Genomic DNA, 20,228 nt, shown 5'->3' with positions numbered 1-20,228 from the left:
CATACTGTGTGGTTCAGCGTTCTTCAGACTAAAAGAACAAATAAAGTTGTGTGTGTGTGTGTGTGTGTGCATGTGCACACGCGCACGTGTGTGTGTGTGTGCAGAAAAAGACTTGTATGGAGCGATTGGCTATTAAGTAGTAGCCGAGCAAGTCCAAAGTCCATACAATGGTCCAGGACTGGAGATTCAGGAAGAGGCAGTGTTGTAAATCAAATCTGGAAGAATTTATTCTTGCAGTGGGAAGGGTATGTGTGAAAGTATTTGTCCTGGTCACAGCTTCAACTGATTAGGTAAGTCTCATTCATATGATGGAGAATGATGTACTTCACTCTAAGTATGCAGATTGTAACATCATTCTCATCCAAATGATCCACACAAGACCACCCAGAATAATGTTTGCCACATTAGCATATCAGTTAATCATAACACTAACTGACATTGCCACCACTTCCTACATATAAACATTACCATTCTCTCCATTAAGCTTCCTGTCTTTTGATTCCTCCTTATTTCAAAACATTCTACACAGCAATGTTGATAGTCTTATTAGTAGTAGAGTGGACCCTATAACTCAGTGGCTTGACTTTTCAGAACCACAAGCAGATTCTTAAACATAGTATTCAAGGGCCTTCCTGTTATGTAGCCAATTAATTTTAACCTTTCGTGTAAAAATATTTTTACTGATTGATTTGCAAGCAATGAAAGGGGGGGGGAGAATAGGTGCACCAGGGCTTCTGGCCACTACAAATGAGCTTCAGATGCATGCCCCACTTTGCACATCTGGCTTTACATGGGAAATCACATCTACTTCTGCAGGCTATGTGAGGAGGTATTGCTAACTGTTGAACCATCTCCCCAGCCTAACCTTTCATTCTGAATGTTGCCTACAGTTTTCATGTCTCTGTTCCCAGAGAGACCACTATCTCAGCTGTAGCAGAGAGTCTCCACCTTCAACCTAAGGCTAAAGAGCTGTTTGGAGCCCCATGTTGACTTTCACTGCTCAACATGCTGCTTCAGAGTTTCCCAAGGTGGCATAGAACCAACTTCTACTGAAAGGGGAAAAGGAAACTAGTAAACTATTTTATACCAAAGACTTATCCTGAGGAAGAGCTTTTTCCTAATGCTCCTAACTTCAACTTCAACACTGCCTTGAAGACCGTGTCCAGAAATGTCTGCAGTGAATTTGCCAGGTCACATCACATTTTAATGAAATTCCTCATCTTTGTATATGAAAACTCACATGGACCCCTCTCTTTTTAAATTTATCTAAACATCAAAATGTCCACTTGAAGTTTTTTCCAGATTTATTGAAGTCCACATATAGGTTGAGGTAGCTGTTTTGCATTGCTTTGAAATGAGAATTGTTTTGAATTTTGGATTTTGGGATCAAGGTATTGTACCATAGCACAGTCTGGCCTCAAACATATAATAATTCTCCTTCCTCAGTCTTCTGTGTGCTGGGGTTATATGCATGCAATTCACCCCTGGCTTCATGTTAGTTGTTCTAATGCATTGATTGTATAATTACAATGTTCTTTTACATTCCAATACATTTGTATTGGGGGCTAGAGACATGGCTTAGCGCTTAAGAGCTTGCCTGTGAAGCCTAAGTACTGCAGTTCGAGGCTCAATTCCCCAGTACCCACATAAGACAGATGCACAAGGTGGCTCATGGATCTGGAGTTCATTGTAATGGCTGAAGGCCCTGATGTGCCCTGATGCTGGGGGCTCTGTTGTACCAATTCTGTCTGTCTCTTTTCTCTCTATCTCTTTCTCTTTGCCTGCAAAGATAAAATGAATAACTAAATAAGGGCTGGAGAGATGGCTTAATAGTTAAGGCACATGACTGCAAGGCCAAAGAACCCAGGTTCAATGCTCCAGGTCCCATGTAGGCCAGATACACATGGTGGCATATGCCTCATTTGCCGTGGCTATGGACCTTGGCATGCCCATTCTCACTCTGTCTCTCCCTCTCCCTCTTCCTCTAGCTGTCTCAAATAAATAAATATAAAAAATCTTTAAAAATAAATAATAAAAATATTCAATAAAAGGTGGACTCTGTTAGGAGCTAACTAAGTTACTGGGGATACTGCCTTCCAAAGCAGCTAGGAAGTTCTCACAGGATACTGGAGAGATTGCTCAGTAGTTAATGACGCTTGCTTGCAAAGCCTGATGGCCAGGTTTGATTACCCAGTACCCACAAAGTCAGATGCACAAAGTGGTGCATGCATCTGGAGTTCCTGTACAGTGGTAGGAGGCCCTGGTGCATTCACATCCACACTCAAACACACTCCCTTGAGTCACACAGTCAAGCATGAGTTGATTCTGAACACACACCTGAAACTGGACTCAAAATCCACCCTCAGTGACACACCTCCTCCTGCAGGGCTCTGCTTGCTGGAGACTAAGTAGGAAACTGGATTATGGTAGCAGCAGTGTGAAGGTGGACTTTCCAGGGTAAACAACAATTACCTGACAATCACTGGGCCCTGCATGCTTTCCTTTCTGGAGCCAAGACATTCCATACACCACCCCTGGAGAAAAAGGAATTTGAAATCATGCCCACCTCCTTGGAATCTGGTTCCTCACTGGCTGATTCACATGTGATTGGTCACTTTGATGACCTGGCAGATCCTACTTCCTCACAGGATGGCAGTTTTGTAGCCCAATAACGTATGCCGACATTGGACAAGCTGGTGGAGCACAGTGTGGCACTCCTGAGTGGTGCTTAGCCATGGTAAAGGGCAAGGCATTCACAGGTTCACCCAAGCTCAAAGTATGGTGTTAGTGGAGACAGAAGTTACTTTTTTATTCCCTACTACATTTGAATATTATATATTTCTTATTCTTACAGCTAAGGGATCAACAACAAAGACTTAATTTTACCTTAATAAATAAAATTTACTTGAAAACAAAAATACCTGAGGCTATTGGTCCATTTACATTTAAACCATCAAAAATAGAATAATTGATTTGGGGTGATTTTCTTAAAAGGGGGCTTATTTTGGCATATGTTTCTGGAGGCTAAGTAGTCCACAGTGGAGCCATCTGTCCTAGCAAGAGCTTTGATGTCCTTCTTCCCATTGGGAAGTGGAAATGCAACAGCAGATGAAAAAGACAACACAGGGCCAGACTCTCAGAGTTGGTCCAGTCCTAGGGAAGGCCTTGCTCCAAGCTCTAAACCCTGCATTTAGTGAGACCGCTTCCAAGCTCTACTACTGTTGCAGTTACTTTCTCATTGCTAGGACAAACACCAAACAGAAGCAGCTTGCAAAGGGAAATGGTTTATTTCAGGCATACAGAGTCCAGGCATAAGAAGCTGGCTCACTTCCATAGATGGAGAGCAGAAACACACCACTCTGGGAGATTTCATTGTATAGTTTTGCTTGATTCTGAAAAATACTGACACAATGGACTGAGCTATAAAATTCATGGGTTACCTTGTTTGCCAGGGATGGTTGAATACAGACCACTCTGCTCTTGTGTCTTCATTTGCAAGGTTATCTTAAGGGTATTATAGAATTGCATGTGTAGAAATTTTTACAAAGGTACTTCTATATCTATTGTGTGGCTGTCTATGCAGTTGGCCTGTATGCACAGTTATACGTGCGGTGTGCAAGAATGCATGCAGCCTGCTGGACCTTTTCCTTTAGATTATTAGCATTGGCCAATGAGATACTGGAGACTTTATTGAAAAGCTGCTGTTTGTGATTTGTGTGTACAGTGAGCTAATATTTTATTATTGCCCTTTAAAAAAGAATTCAACTTAATCCCCTTTCAAATTTTATTGTACTTAATTGGTATGGATGTATGTGTGTGCGCATGCATGTGCATGCACATGTGTGTATTTTAGAATACTGTCTAATTCAGATTTTTTAAAATAGAATTGATAGATGTTTTGAAGACGCATGTTATTAGCTCTAAATGATATGGCATCCCAAGATGTCACTAACACTAAACAACTTCATTATATATTGTGCTCATAAGAAAAGAAAAACCACATTGACTCAGAGTTATTAAGAAAAATATCCTGGCCTCATAGACTCCCAAAAGCATAGACTCCCAAAAGCATCTTAGGACTCAGGAAGTAGCTGGATATGGTGGGGACTGCTTCTATAAATGTGCTATTTGTAAAGTATCTCTTACTGGCTCAGAAACATTTCCCCTCTCTCAGACCCAAGCAGGCTTATCTCATGTGTCCTCCAAGACTCTTGTTGTGACAGGTTGCCTCTCTGGCTCTGAGACAGGGAAAGGAGAAAAACACACAGCTTAAGGATTACAACCACTAGAAAGGTACAAAGGTACATGGATTCACTTTCAAGATTATAGTAAAATTCCTAGAAATGGAGTTACAATGTATTTAAAATAATTTACCTCTGTGCTTTTAGCTTTAGAAGGAAAATCCTTGTTCAAACTTTATGTAATAATGGACAGATATTCTCCACAGTGAATAAATATGCCAAATTTCAACACTGCTTTTTAAAATTGGTGTATAGATTCAATGAAAATATTAAGGTTTTAGATGGTTTTAAAAAGCATAAAAATGCCTATAGTCAAAGGGTTTACATATTTAATGTATTTTCTCTATTACCTTAATTGCTTACAAAACCAAGGTCACAAAATCTCTGCTATGTCTTGCTAGAATGTAGTTTTCAGACTTTTGTGAGACAGAAAAAAATGTTCAAAAGGTACTTATTAAAATCCAAATGACATGTCATGAATGTAATTCAGATTTGACTCTTTTTGATAAGTTGGCAAATTTGTTTACACTATGTCACTATGTCTCATGATTTCAAGGTTGAAATTAAGTTCAGTGATTCTCATCTGAAGGCCACCCTCCTGGAGGAACCTGTTATTCAGATAAGAACTTGTTCTCACTATGGTGGACTACCTTTCTCCCAGAAAAAGGAGGAGGTCCAGAACACAGCTGTAAAGAAACAGTTTTTGACTTATGAGGCCCAAGAAGATCTGACACTTAAAAAACCCTGACTATCTGAGCATGGTGGCACATACTTTTAATCCCGGCACTTGGGAGGCAGAGGAAGGATAGCTGTGAGTTCGAAGCCACCATGAGACTACAGAGTGAATTCCAGGTCTGCCTGTGATGGAGCAAAACCCTACCTTGAAAAAACAAAAACAAAAACAAAAAACAAACAAACAAAAATCCTGACTAGACTCATTTTACAGATAGAAGTTCCTTTATTTTTTTAATAATTTTTAAAAATTATTTATTTATTTATTTGAGAGCGACAGACACAGAGAGAAAGACAGATAGAGGGAGAGAGAGAGAATGGGCGCACCAGGGCTTCCAGCCTCTGCAAATGAACTTCAGATGCATGCGCCCCTTTGTGCATCTGGCTAACGTGGGACCTGGGGAACCGAGCCTCGAACCGGGGTCCTTAGGCTTCACAGGCAAGCGCTTAACCACTAAGCCATCTCTCCAGCCCAGAAGTTCCTTTATAGACTAGGTAATCCTCAGGGCTTGCTATGTAGTAATCATATCCAATGAGACAAACGAAAGTACACCCCTGCCTTCAGGAACTACTTCTCAGCTAGCAGAGCTGGAGGCTCCTACCAGGGCACTTGAACTAAGCATGAATCAGAAAGTTAACATTTATAATAATTCTAGATATTCCTCCCTGGTTCTCCATGTTCATGCTACTATTTAAAAGAGAGATAGTCTACAATCTTTCTTCCTTCTAAAGTTGCAGTAATGCACTGCAAAGTGCCCCAAGCTGGCTACATGAAACCTTAGAGACTGGCTGACCAGACTGCCAAGCTGTTGCTGAGTTCCCTTCCCTCAGAGCTAGTGAAAGAACACACCCTTGATTTGGGAAGTTACTTTAGAGAGCATATGTTCTCAATATTTCAAAGAGGAGAAAGAATGGGTCCTTCTGCAGGATATGCCTTATAACCCACAGGATGGCTCCAAAAAGTAAAAAGAAAGTTGCTCTTATCTGGGGCTAATCAATGGGAAATTCTTCAAGCAGCATTGTGAGGACTTAATTCTGCTTTTGTTATTGTTGTTTTATTACATATATACTTGGTTAGGAAACATGTTGGTACCATCCTTTCCCTCCTCCCTACCCCATTCTACTGAGGATCCTCAAGATGTTTTTAACAAGAAAAATTCCTGGGTGTTTATTATTTAGGTACATGGAGTGCTAACTATTGGTAGACATGGACTACTCCCATCATCAGGTAAAGGTCCTGGGGACATTCTGTCAGGCCATGTCAATTGGCTCCTTCTAGGCTCAAACCACCCTTCCAGACAGAGGCTGAGAGGTAAGCAGGAGGAAAAGGACGACTGACCTCACAAATTTGTTTTCACTTTCCTGATGGGAAGGAACCACAGCCTCCAACCCGGTTCCCCACTGGCCTGAAAAATTGTCTCTGAGGCTGTTAACACGTTTTACCTGTATTTACAAATGTTAGACACTTAAAGATATGTACCATGTTAACTTAAGTTAAATGTTACACCAGTCTTTAACTAGACCTGTTTTAATAAAGACAAAAAATAATCAAATATGCTCTATATCCACTTTTATACATATTGGTATAACTATCCTGGGCGTTCAATAACCAGATGTAAATGCCAAAACCAATAAGGATATCAGGGCTTAAAAAAAAGCAGCCTATATTTTGATTCCTGCCTCCAGAGAGAGCAGGCTCCAGGAGACAAGGGGACACCTCTAGTATCACACCTCTAGGACTCTACAGCATTGGTCATATGTTCTCCTGTTCAGAGAGGTCATGCAGACCCAGAAGTTGGACTCCAACCAATATAGTCTCATAATCATCACCAGCAAAACAATAATCACTTATTGAAAAATTTCTCTGCTCTACACAAAGCCTTTTAAACAATCTCATTCACTGGAAAAGGAGAAGGTTCAACCTTGGGCCCCTGGGCTAACCTACCAGCACTGTAGTAGAAAGAACCCCAGCCCAGGAGCTCACTTCCTGTCGGTGTCTTCGGTCTCACATTCTTTCTCTCCATCACCCTCCACCTCCCTAACCATTGGACACCTTCCCTTGTTCCTGTGAGCCCTCCACTCCTACAGGGCTCTCTATCCAGTCACTTCTCTGTGCCCGTGCTTCTCCTCCCATGAAGCTCGGTGATCACAGGTGCCATGGTGACCTCTTCTCTGGCGAGGTTTCTGCTGGCACTCAGGCCGGTTTCTGGAAACAAACTAGACCCGGTTCGACAGCTGTGTGCATTCAACTGCAACTTGGGAAGGTCAGCGAATCCCGAAGCTGGCCTCCACGGAGTAGATAACGTGTAAACTCTCTGGCAGTATTTTTTAGTCTCCTGTCCAACTTTTTGAAAGAATGGAATTTTGGAAATGTTTTCCTACAGGTTCAACATTCCTAGGTTGATCCTCTCTGGGTAAACCCGCAGTTTCCCCATCGTCTGGATTACGGTAAGCAGTAGTTATTCTGGCCATTGGTCGAGCTCTTCCCAAAAGCAGTGAGACTTACAGCACCAGCCTATGACCACTGGAGTCCAGCCAGTTTCCACTTGGTTCTTGTGTTCTTTACACCTCCACTAACCCTGACTGGCACGAGAGACTTCTTTCCGTTTACATCCTACGCCCTCCAAATAGCGGGCGCTCAGGTAGACACCGCGGAACTGCAACTGTGAGTTTCCAACACGCTGCGTCACCTTAGGAATTCAAAGGACTTGAGGGGACAGCCGGTCCCCTGACCCCTACTCTCTCTGGAAATGGCACCGCCCAACAGGGGCCTTAAGGCCTCTGGGAGCAGGGAGGAGGCGGCAGACACCTGATGCTGGGAGGACGCGGTCCCCACCCGGGACGTGGAGGGCGCGGGGCAGCAGGCCTGGAAAGCCTGGGGAGAGGAAGGGTTGGAAACACCTGACAGGCGGCAACGGGGCGGGGACACCGGGCGGGGCGGTGCTGGGCCCGGGCAGGGAGGACGCGGCTGGCGCCCCGGTGATTCACCTACCCCAGACGCCCCGGCTTAGCCCCAGCTCTGGACGTGAGTGGCTGGCCCCGGGGCACGTCTCCCCGCCCTTTGCGGACTTCGGAACCGACTGGCACGGGACCAGGAGCGGTCTCCGCCGTGGGCCAGCTCGGCGGGTCCGGGCCCCGAGAGGATGCGCGCCCTGCCCGCCCTGGACGCACCCGCCAGCTCGCGGGCCCCCGGCCCGCAGGCCGAGGCGGCGGCCCGGAGCCCGCGGCCGGGGCGCAGGAGCGCGGCGGAGAGGCTGGCGGCCGACCGCGCCAGGTACGTCCGCGGCCCCGCTCCGGAGGGCGGCGGCTCGGGGGCACCCGCAGGGCAGCCTCGCGCCCCGGCGCCCCCGGCCCGCGCCCCGGCTCCAGTAGCGCGGAGGGCGATCGCGAGGAAGCCGCTGAGGCCCGACTCGCTGGTCATCTACCGGCAGAAATGCGAGTTCGTCCGCGGGCCGGGCGCAGAGGGCTCCCGGGGCGGGCTGGTGAAGAAGCTCTTCCAGGGACCCGGCAAGGACAAGGTGCCCGAGGTGACCGGGGAAGACAAGGCCGGGGAGGCGGAGGCCGCACGGACCAAGCCCGACCCGGTGGCGGCCACTCCCCCGGCCCGTAAGGAGCCCCGGGTCCCCGCCGCGGTGGCCCCGGCGCCCCAGGCTCCGCTGTCGGCGGCGGCGGCCCCCGAAGTCCCGGCAGCCGGCGGGCAGCTGCAGGTGGTGCGTCGCCGAGGGCTGCAGCGCTCGCAGTCAGACCTCAGCTCCCGCTACTCCGTGGCCAAGGCCGACTTGGACACCTTCTTTCGGTATTGTGGTCTGGACCCCGAGGTGGTGGAGGCTCTCGGGAGGGAGAACTTCTCTGCGGGATCCGACCGCGTGGCACTCAAGGTGCGCAGCGTGAGCGTGGCTACCTCCGACAGCGGCTTCTCCCGGCACAGCGAGGACGGGCTGCAGGAGGAGGAGCTCCTGGAGCAGGTGCCCAGCACCACCTCGGTGGTAGAGAGGAACGCTCGCATCATCAAGTGGCTGTACACCTGCAAGAAGGCCAAGGAGACACCCAGCCAGGGGCTGCAGGGACCTGCTTGACTGCCTGTGCCAGGGAGACCAGTACCCCAAGGTGTGTAACCAGAAAACTGGTAATCAGGCTGTGTGCTGGTGCCCAGCTGGGTGCTGGCTCATCACAGCTCATGGTTAGAACTCAGCCTTTTGCGTTGGAAGGGACCCAGGTGCCTCGTGCTGTATCTGACTAGTTGGAAAGTTCCCTAAGTTAATACTGTTCCAACTAGCTAATTTTTGTGGAAATGGGAGAGATCAGAATGGCAAAGTTCTGTCAGCAAACTGTTTTACTCCTTGATGTTATCTCCTGCTTTAAAGTAGCCCAGGGCCAGTGTGTAATGGAATAGGCTCCTGATGTGCCCAGGGCACCACAGTCTCAGGTGGGTTCTGCTGTTTCACATCCAGCAGAAAGAAAGACGCCAGGCTTTAAAATGGCCAAAACCCTCTGAGATCTTGCCAGGAGGCTAGCATTCATTTAGCAAGAGAAGATCTTCATTTGGCCAGATTTTATTTGAATTGTTTTGAAGGACTCAATTTTCTGCACTGGGGGAGCAGGACAAAATCGCATCAGATTGCAAGCTACCATGATTTTGGAGTGATCCCATGGTCTGTTTGCCAATGATCGTTAAGTACTTGCTGGTACAAGACTGACCTCAGGCTCTGCTGCACTGAGAGGCTCAGGCTGCCCACCTCCCACCCCTGCTCTGTGACACAGGGAACTTTGGGAGTAGAAAGAGAAGGTATCTTTCCAGGGCTTTCTTTGAGAATCAAGCCTTTAAACATCACCTTTTCCCCCACTCACCCTCAGTAGCAACTTCATATGAAAATTTCAGAAAACACTTTCTGCCACTGAGATATTAATTGGTTCATCATCAGTGTGGCATTAGTGCTGGGGAGGAGGCAACCACAGAGATGCTGGTACTCAGGCCAACCTATATTTGAGAACAAAAATATCTCCCCGAACTTCTGAGTGGCCTTAGTACAGATATGAAAACCGAAAAGGGAGGTGAATCCATCATTTTTCTTGAGCCAGAAGGTTCTACTTAGGTTTTTTCTTATAATTTATTGAAGATTTGCATTTTATATTATCTAAGTCCACAAAGAATATGTATAGGCAGTTAAAACTCAACAACAGGGCTAAAGACATGACTCGGTGATTAAGTGTGCTTCTTGAGCAAGCATGAGGACCAGAGATCACCGCAGTTCAGCTCTCCAGATCCCATGTAAACAGCAGGACGTGGCCATGCACATCTATAACCCTAGTTCCACCAGGAGCAGGGAATGGAGACTCACTGGGGCTTGTGAGTGGCACACTGGAATCGATAAGAAACTCCATTGTAAGGAAAAACAGGTGCAGGTAAGCTCTGAGCCACTACAGGCACTGCATCAAACACACACCACAACCACACCACACGCCCACCATACCACATCACACCACACATACTGTGTGTATGCAAAGGATCCAATAACAACAAATAGGACAATAACAACAGAACACATTAATTTGTATTTTCACAAGAAGCATTTTGAATCTGAAAGCACACCAAAGGCCACTGTGGACACCAGAGCGTGCAGGAGGGCAGTTGTGAGCAGTCAGTATGATCCTAAGGGGTCTGGTGGAGGCAGAGATGGAAACTGCCAAGGGCTTGTTTCCTGTGTACATGTGACTCTTATACTTTAGGCCTGGCTTCTTTTGTCTACAAAACGAAGGAAAGTAGCCAGAGGGTGTTCACTGTCTAGATTTTATTTTCTATGTAATCAACAGTCTGCATGTCTATATTCTGATATGGGAACTCAAAAAAGAAAAAAAAGGGGGGGAAGAAAACAATACCTATTGGGTTGTTGGGCAAGGAAAGTGATAAATGGTCAGTTAGTAGAATTGGAATCTAAATAACTGTAAGGTAGGAAGATGGCATAGAGCCAAGCTGATGCCATCAGAACACAAGCAGGGCCATCCAGCCTCCTCAGACACTGCTCCAATGTCTAAGTAGTAAGTAGCATCCTGAGAGCAGCTTAGGATGCAGTATTCAGAGGGACCTTTTGTATGAAAATGGTAAGAAGGCTGGTCTGGTAAGTCTGTTAGAGCTTTCACCTCGTGACAGAGAGAAGGTAATTGTAGCAAGAGGGAAAGTGAAGGCAGGGGTGGGAAAGTAAGGATAGGGAACAGATAGAGACAAAGAGTCAATGGCTGCCTTTCTCTATTTCTCCTCTCCCTTTCCTCCTGTTTGTTTCAAGTGAAGGACATATCACCTGGCTACTAATCTGTGTCACATTGTCATTCAGAGAAGAAGCAGTCACTGGAGCCTGCCTCGGCTTCTGTATGGTTATTAGTAGTTACCAGTAATGCAGTTTACTTCATAGACTTTACAACCTTTAACCTTCAAAGTAGCCTACACTCATAGAAACTGCAGTGGCACTTGGAACACTGTGAAGAGGTGATGTTCCTGGACCAGTCCAGCTCATTGGGTTGGTATTAACTTAGAACCAAAATGTCTTCTAACACTGTGTCCTATACAACCAAAGCTCATGGCAGAATGTGCATGAAAGGTGACCCCTTTAAGAATCACTGGTCCTGGGCTGGAGAGATGGCTTAGCGGTTAAGCGCTTGCCTGTGAAGCCTAAGGACCCCGGTTCGAGGCTCTGTTCCCCAGGTCCCACGTTATCCAGATGTACAAGGGGGCGCACGCGTCTGGAGTTCGTTTGCAGAGGCTGGAAGCCCTGGCGCGCCCATTCTCTCTCTCTCCCTCTATCTGTCTTTCTCTCTGTGTCTGTCGCTCTCAAATAAATAAATAAAAATTTTTTTTAAAAAAAAAAAAGAATCACTGGTCCTAAGGACCACCCACATAATATCTTCAAAGATACAGAAGTGAGAATTTAAGTTCTGCTTTTTCTCTAGTTCACCAGGGTATTTGTGTTAAAATAGGGTTGATGAAAATTTCAGAAAATTTAAGAGGAACATAGATAGCAGTTAAAAGAGAAAGAACATAAATATTTAAATGGAGGGTTTGCTGTCTTAGCAGAGATTCATAACTTAAAAATATGTCATCTAGAACTAAATTGCAAGTTTCTAAGTTTCTCACCTTATGGAGTAAGAATGTTTGCTTGTCAAATGCAAAAGAAAGCCAGGCATGGTGGCACATGCTTCTAATCCCGGTACTTGGGAGGCAGAGATAGGAGGATCGCTGAGAGTTCGACACCACCCTGAGACTATATAGTGAATTCTTGATCAGCCTGGACTAGAGTGACACCCTACCTCAAAAAAACAAAACAAAACAAAAAAAAGAAAAAGAAAAAACCCAAAGTATAGCTGGGTGTGGTGGCAGTGCACACCTTTAATTCCAGCACTGGGGAGGCAGAGGTAGGAGGATTGCTGTAAGTTCAAGACCACCCTGAGACTGTATAGTGAATTCCAGGTCAGCCTGGACTAGAGCACGACAGTACCTTGAAAAAACAACAACAGCAAAAAATATTATAACTACACCCAATTCATAGAATCTTCACACAGGGTCTGAGAATCCTAGGATAAATAGTCACAAGTTTTGGATAGTTTGGGTAGTCTTGTTTCCCAAAGGTAATTCATGAAAATTTCTCTTCCATTTGCTGGTTTTCAATCATCCTTCTTTCCGTCAATTTATCTAATTAAGTTATTTGTCAAGATATAAGTATTTCTGGCTTTTGGAAAAATAGAATATATGTTACTGGTCTTAAAACTGTCATAAAAATGATAATGTGGGCTAGGGAGCTGGTTCAGCAGTTTACAGCTCTTGCTGCTTAAGCATGAGGGCTTCCTGGGCTGGAGACTCCCCAGAACCCTCCCATGTAAGAAGCTGGACATAGCCATGCACTTCTGTAACCCCTGTCTGTATGGGGCAGAGACCAGAGAGTCTCTGGGATCGTTGATGGGCAGCATTTCTAGAAAGAGGGAGAAACCTCATCTCAACAAAATATGTAGAGTGATAAGAGAAGGACCCAAACATTGTCCTCTGGCCTCCATATGTATGTGCATGGGGTGCACATCTGCATATACAAACATGTATATAGCATACATACCACACATACAGAATCTGTATACACACATGCATGCAAAACAATCATAGCTTGTCCTTTGACATAATTTAGATAAATGCTGAATTTCACACTCTCCTCCACATTTCTGCTTGGCAAAGAAGGATGCCTATAGAAGCCCAGAACTGTGCCACATATTTGGAAGACAGTGGGATAAAAAGCACATGGCTGCAACTGCTCTGCGTCATGAATCTTGGGCTATCTGGGAGCTCTGCAGTTGTCTCCAGGAACAGAACGTAAGCAAGTCAGTGACTAGCTGACCTTAAGACAACCCTTCCCTGCTACATGGCTAGCATGTTGGCCTTGTGGAGATATCAGTATTTGGAAAGGTTAGAATCAATTTACCCTCCAGTATAGGCTGGTTGGACAGACTACCTTGTTTTCTGTATTAATGTCTTGCCCTAGGGCAATTAGCACTGTTCTTTTTAGCATTGTACCCCATGAGTTTTTGAAGGAGAAATTTCAAAAGTTCAGAAAAAGGCTTACAGAGAGATTTGTTCTATGAGAATAAGCCAGATAGATAAGAGCTCTCTTTAATAAATGTATCGACTTCTTTTCAAAATTTGAAGCAAAGGAAGAGAGGGCTGGAGAGATGGCTTAATAGTTAAAGTGCTTTCCTGCAAAGCCTAAGGACCCATGTTTGACTCTGCAGATCCCACATAAATCAGGTGCATAGAGGTGAGGCAAGTGCAAGGTCATATATGCCCACTAGGTGGCACAAGTGTCTGTACTTCAATTTCAGTGGCTGAGGCCCTGACATGCCAACTCTCTCTCTTCAAAAAAGAAAAATTCAAACACATGAGCCTATGGGAAGCATTATATTAAAAAGAAAAGAAGAAGAGGTTTTGAATCACAGACATGTCATAAAACCAAAGACAGGAGAGGTCAGGCACCATAGCACACATTCTAGCAGATGAGCCCTGAGTCACGCATGTTTGTTTTTTTTTTTCCTCTTTTCTCCTCAGGAAATGAACTTTCCTGATGACAAAGGGACTACTGAAGCTATGGGTGATTGAGACCCCGAGGCCATGTGCCCAGCGCACCCAAATGACACATGATTGCTGCTTTTCCAGGAAGAAAACAGCCAGCTGCAAGGCTTACAGAACTTCAGCAGGTGTGAAGTGTTGGAATAAGATGGGGATGAGGAGGCAGACCCCTAACTCTGCTGACAGTGGAACCTTTAAGAAACAGTCTCTTTGTCAGAGAGCCTTTCACAGGGCTGCTACTTGGAAATACTGTCTGAGAGAAATTCTCTGATGCACATTGATAATGTGTAAACTGCCTTTTTTTTTTTTAAGAAAGGAAGAAAAGAATGCAATCAAGCATGAATGCAATAGCATTCTCTCCTTTTGCGTAATATACACCACATACATTGGGAAGTACAAAGAGGTGTGTGCTGTGACTAACAAGGAGACACACGTGCTCAGCTCACAGACAAGTTTCCAAGCCTAACTACAAGTACAATGCAGTCGTTCCAAAACTGCACACTGACCTTCTCAAGGACTCATCACATTTAAGAACACTTGAGAACGACAAGGTCATTCTGCTGCTGCCACTTTCTGTGGGGCTGCAGGCATATGGAAGTGCCCCTTGAAAGATTTGTGAGAATGGAGATCCAGTTAAATGAAGCCCTTTGCTTTACACTATGTGGTTTCTGAAGAATCAGACGAGACTCTGGGCATCCTTCTGTCAGTTCTTGAGCAGCTTTCCCATCAGAGTGCCCTTCATAGTGCCCTCATCTCGCCTTCCAAAGGGGTGGCTACCTTGTTCACACAGCATGTACGTGTGCAGAGGAGAAGCCCTTTCCTGGCCTAAGGTCTGGTTCTGCTTCACACAGCACTGATCTAGCACAGATATACTCTTTGTGGAGGGGTTGTTTTGAAGCAAGGGCTGCTCTCGAGTTTGAGAGACTCTGGGATCTGGATGTGGATAACTAGGTACTGAGAACTTGCTTCTGAACTTGACTGAAAACCCTCAGGAAGAAGATTTTCACATTCAGAACCTCTTGAGAGAAATTTTGTGGATGATAACCCAAAGAAAATTTGTCACCCAGTCAACTATTTCAATGCTTACCAAAATCTGTCTCTTTAAGAAAAATCATATGAGAGCAGTATATGAGAAGAAATGCGTTTCTCTATGGTAATATTTTATAAACCATTCCATGTTAAAATACTCATGCATCCATTTGAACATGTATTCTGTGTTTGTAATATTTTACAGTGTGAATAGGACTTGGAGCTACATAAATGTTTTTATGGTTTCTGGTCATCAGATGGTTTATTTTATAGCTACCCTTTTATCAGTTCAGTTTTAAACCATTTTCTCCTTTGTCATCTTCTTGTGCGTGTGGGTTAATTGAGCTTTTACCTTCTGTATGCATGTGGAATGCTTGACACTCTGCAGAGTGCTCAGCACTGTGGGGATTGTTTTCCAATAAGTTCCAGATGATCATGCCTGGGGCTTCATTGACTGAAGGATGTGCCTCCCTCAGAGGGTTCAGACAGCAAGTGGCCTGCTCCTGAAAGTGTGGCCTGAAGCTACTCTGCCAGCACTGCTGTTTTGCTGGGCATTATATTGCACTTAATTTAACAAATTTCAAAGATGAGAACAATTTTTTTTTGCATGTGCTTAGTTTGTGTGGTGGGGTGGGGTGATGTGTGGGGCTGAATGTGTATGTGCTGATGTGAGTCTCCATGTCTGGTTTGTAGCATCCCATGGATTATCTGTGGTGGCTAGAAGAGAATGTTGGGTGTCCCTTCTATCACTCACCGGCCTGGTTTTTTCCCCCTTGTGATGAAATTTCTCACTGATTCAAGAGTTTGTAGGTCATGAACCCTGGCATTTCTCCAGTCGCTGCTCCCCAACAGGACTGGGGTTACTGGTATGTGTGGACATATCCAGTTATTTATGTGGGTTCAAACTTGGGTGGTATCAGGTCTTGTATCTGAGCCATCTCTCTAGTCCATGAGAACAATATTTGAAGGATCTTTTCATGCTTGCAATCCATCAGTTTTATATGTGAATGCTTTGAGGAAAAGCATCTTTGTTGTTTCAGGTTGGAACAGAGCAAACTGAGACCCATTCTCATAGATGAAAAACATAAGAACAAGTCACTTGCTGCTTTCAACCACCATGGCACCTCAGAGTCATTTGCACCTTCAATGGTGACATGGGGAAAGAGAAGCTTTCAGTTGAAGTAAGTTCTGAAAGGGAGTGTGGGAGACAGGTGTGAGAAATAGAGTGCTGTGGAGTACTGTAAAAGCAGGTTAATTCCCTTCCTTTCAGATTCACGTTTCAGCTTTCTGTGTGAAGTGGTTATGGATAAGATGTCTTTTTCTTTTCTAGGGTGATGTGGGAGTCTTAATGAAATGTCCCCCTCAGGCCTATGCATTTTAAATACTTGGGTCTCTGCTGGTGGCAATTTGGGAAAGTTGTGGAGCCTTTGAAAGATAGATCCTTGCTGAGGAAAGCAACACTGTTACTTGGGACAGGCTTTGAGGTGGTACAGACCAAGTCCCTCTCATCAGAGCTCAGTTCACCTAGACTACTTCCTTCTGCTGTCTTGTGCTATGCTTTCCACGATGAAGCTTCCCTCAGAACACTAAGCTGAAGTAAACCATTTCCTCCCACGAACTGCTTTTGGTTGTTCCAGCAACAAGAAGATAGCTACTGCAATGTGTCTGTGTGTGTCTAGTAAGTGTAGTATGTGATGTGATGTTATGTGATGTGTGTGTTGTATATATGTGCATGTAAGTGGAGGCCAGAGGAGGACATTGGTTGTCCTCTCTCATCACTTGTTGCCTTGAGATGGAGTCTCTCACTTAACATACCACTGCTGTTTTCTGTCACTGAGCCCCAGTGATTCTCCCATCTCTACTCTCCATGGGCTAGAGTTTCAAACATGTGTGCACCCAGCTTCTTATATGGGTGCTGGGGAATTGAACTCAGGCAGCCTCCGGCCCTCTCAGGTCCTTGGGCTTATGCAACGAGTACTAATACCCAGAGAGTTATCTCCTGAGACCGAGATGTCCTTTACAGCTCTTTCTACATGGTTGAGCAAGTCACTGTTGCAATTAGTAGCATATAAATAATATGACTAAAGATGATAGAAATATGTGATCAGAAAGCAAGGATAGTCACAAGACAGTAGTCTTTTTCACTGATGTGTGGGAACAGACTGGCAGTGTCCAGACTGGAAAGTATTTCATGTACCTGGAAAGTTTTTCCTTTGGAGCCTGAGTGGATATTCACATATAGGATTCCTTGGCACTTGAAGAACAGGCAGCCTTTCTGGACTCTGCTCTTTCCAGTGGTTCAGAGTTCATCACTGAGGTATATGGCTGGTTATGGCATAAAGCACTAGGCCACAAAGTTCTTATGTTACTTTATAAACAGAGGTTTTCTGCACATTCTACGCTCAAGAAATCAAGTATTCTTGTCCTTTTCTTTGACATGTGACTTTCAATAAGTGAAACAGTCTCGAAGTGATCACTCCACATGGTGCCTGAAGCTTCCAGCACTCCTGGAGATGAGATGCAGTTTTGAGTTCTTAATATTTATTTTTCAAATATTACATGAAACTGTTGCTTAAAATTATGTTTTATTAATTACATCATTAAAATGAGCACAAAATAAAAACAAATGCACATTTTTCACCTTTTTCAGTTACATAATCAGAGGAGGCACCTGCCTTCATCTCAGGTTTGAGCTGGCACAGCCAGGTGTGTGCAGGCCTGGAGGTGAGGTGAGGTGAGAAGAGAAGCCGGGTTTCTCTTGCTTCACTGATCAAGACAGGACATTTCACTTTCAGTCTCACGGTGGATTATGTCTGTACTGTTTACTGTGTTAGTTACTTGTCCACATTGCTGTGACAAAATGCCTGACAAAGCAAGTTAAGGAGGTTAGGCTTATTTCAGCTTCCAGGTCAAGGGGATACAGTCTCGTGGGGGAGGGAAGGCATGGCTGCAAGATCTGATCACATTCACTTCCCAATCATGAAGCAGAGAGAGCGGAAAGCTGTTGCTCAGGGAGCTTTCTCAAGCTTTTTTACAGTCGAGGACTCCCAGCCCATGGAAAAACATCTAACTTAACTAACCAAACGTAGAAAATTCTGCCAAGGTATACCCCCAGGTTTGTTTCCAAAGTGAGTCTAAATCTTGTCAAAATAACAACAGAAATTAGCCATTACACCTAGACAAGGGTTCATAGGTAGGCGTTCTGTGTGTACATGTATATGCATGTTCATGTATAGGTGGGTGTACAGGCAATGTTCATGTGAAGGCCAGAGGATAACCTTGGGAAAGACAGTCTCTCATTGGTCTAGAACTTGCCAAGTAGGCTATTCTAGTTGGCCAGTGAGTCCCAGGAAACCACCTGTGTCTGCCTCCCCAAGGTTGGGATTATAAGTGTGTGTTATAATACCTGGTTTTTTGTTTTGTTTTTAATTTTAATTTTTATTAATTGAGAACTTTACTGTATTAACATACTGCATACAGTTTATATTCCCATCATGTTATAGTCTTATGTTCCCTCTACCCTACCACTATTCCACTAAGGACCCTCTTCAGTGGGGTTACTGGTATTCATTGTGGGGTCATGACTGTACCAGTCAGTCTCAGTGCAGGGACAATGTCTCGGAATGCACCTTTCCACCCAGTGTCTTACATTCTTTCCAACCTCTCTTTTGTAATGTTCCCTAAACCTTGAAGGGTGTTGTTAATAAGCCTACTTGAGTGTTGAGCTCTCAACAGTCTCTGATTTTCTGCTTTGATGAGTTTTGAATCATGTTGGTATTCACCACCATCTTCCTGGAGGAGGTTCTCAGGCTAACAGTGAGAGCAGCACTCCTATTTAATCCACCACTTCCTCTATAATATTTCCTGGGCCATGTCAGATGTGATAGAGATGACTCATCTCAGTCCAAGCTGTTGGCTTTCTTTTTTATTTTTGTTTTTATTTATTTATTTGAGAGAGAAAAAGTTTAGAGAGGGAATGAATAGGTGTGCTGGGGCCTCTAGCCACACAAACAAACTCCTTATACATGTGCCACCTTGTGCATCTGGCTTATGTGGATCCTAGGGAATTGAACCTGAGTCCTTTGGCTTTGCAGGCAAGCACCTTAACTGATAAGCTATCTCCATCCTAGGCAATTGGCTTTCTTTTCCTGTTGTACTGAAGGGTCATGGGTCTCCCTGGTATTTGCTGTCATCTGTGAAAAGCAGATTCTTTAACCAAGAGTGAGAGCAGCATGAATCAAAGGGGCTAGACATGGACAATTACAGGACTTTAAAATTTTTTTTCAAGGTAAGGTATCACTGTACTCCAGGCTGACCTGGAATTCACTATGTAGTCTCAAGTGACCTTAAACTCACAGTAATCCTCCTACCTCTGCCTCCGGAGTGCTGGGATCAAAGGCATGTGCCACCCTGTCTGGCTTAGAGAACTTTTTGATGGGCATGACCTCTCCTTTTAGCCAAAGACAGTGGAGCTTTCCTCTAGAGTCTATGACTTTCTAAGCCATAGGTGCTTATTTCTCAATACCAGGTATGAATTCCTTCCCACTGAGTGGATCTTATGTCCAATCAGAGAGCAGTTGATCACCCCCATAGCCTGTGTGTCACTATAATATCAGTGTGTACATCTTGCCCAGCTGGTTGATTTTGTGGCTTCAGAATCCACTGCTAGCTATCAGAGAGCTGGCTTCTATCTCAGTTCAGGCATGATCTCTTAATGTCCTGTGACCACAGCCTGTGGTGTCTTCAGCAATAGGGCCTTACTATTTAGATCTGGAGGGTAACCAAGTTCTTGGACAACAGCCTACATTGTTCTGGGGCTTCAGAGCCTCTTTGATCAGCAGCTCACTGGGGGGGGAGGGGGTCAAATTCTGGTTCTGAGATTTATCAAGAGCTTAAGGATTTAGAATAAAGCTCTTTCCTTCTCCTCCACCACCACCACCACTCCTCCTCCCCCCTATTTTATGAAGTTATATCTTTTAATTAGCTAACCAAGAGGAAGGTGATCCATGCCATCATTAGTTTTGTGTATGTCCCCCACAGAATCTCCTGAATTCTGCCCCTCTACTTGCCTGTCAAGTATCCCCTCCTCTCTTCCTTCCCTGCTTCTCCTCTCTCCAAGACTTATTCCA

At 44.8% G+C, this 20,228-nt stretch overlaps 1 protein-coding gene across 1 annotated transcript; it reads left to right on the top strand.

Moving 5' to 3' along the window:
* The first annotated feature begins 8,116 nt into the window (after nt 1-8,116).
* Nucleotides 8,117-15,417, top strand: Fam110c (family with sequence similarity 110 member C). The gene is made up of 2 exons (XM_004656524.3): nt 8,117-9,080; nt 14,050-15,417. Exon 1 carries the CDS (start codon nt 8,117-8,119, stop codon nt 9,047-9,049), a length of 933 nt encoding a protein of 310 aa, XP_004656581.3. The 3' UTR covers nt 9,050-9,080; nt 14,050-15,417.
* Nucleotides 15,418-20,228: the final 4,811 nt, after the last annotated feature.

This window comes from Jaculus jaculus, chromosome 2, assembly GCF_020740685.1.
Source record: "Jaculus jaculus isolate mJacJac1 chromosome 2, mJacJac1.mat.Y.cur, whole genome shotgun sequence".
NCBI lineage: Eukaryota > Metazoa > Chordata > Mammalia > Rodentia > Dipodidae > Jaculus > Jaculus jaculus.
This window is presented reverse-complemented; position numbering and strand designations above follow the sequence as displayed.

Excerpts from the sequence above, each read along its gene's own strand:
- Fam110c (XM_004656524.3), top strand. The coding sequence starts at position 8,117 with ATGCGCGCCCTGCCCGCCCTGGACGCACCCGCCAGCTCGCGGGCCCCC.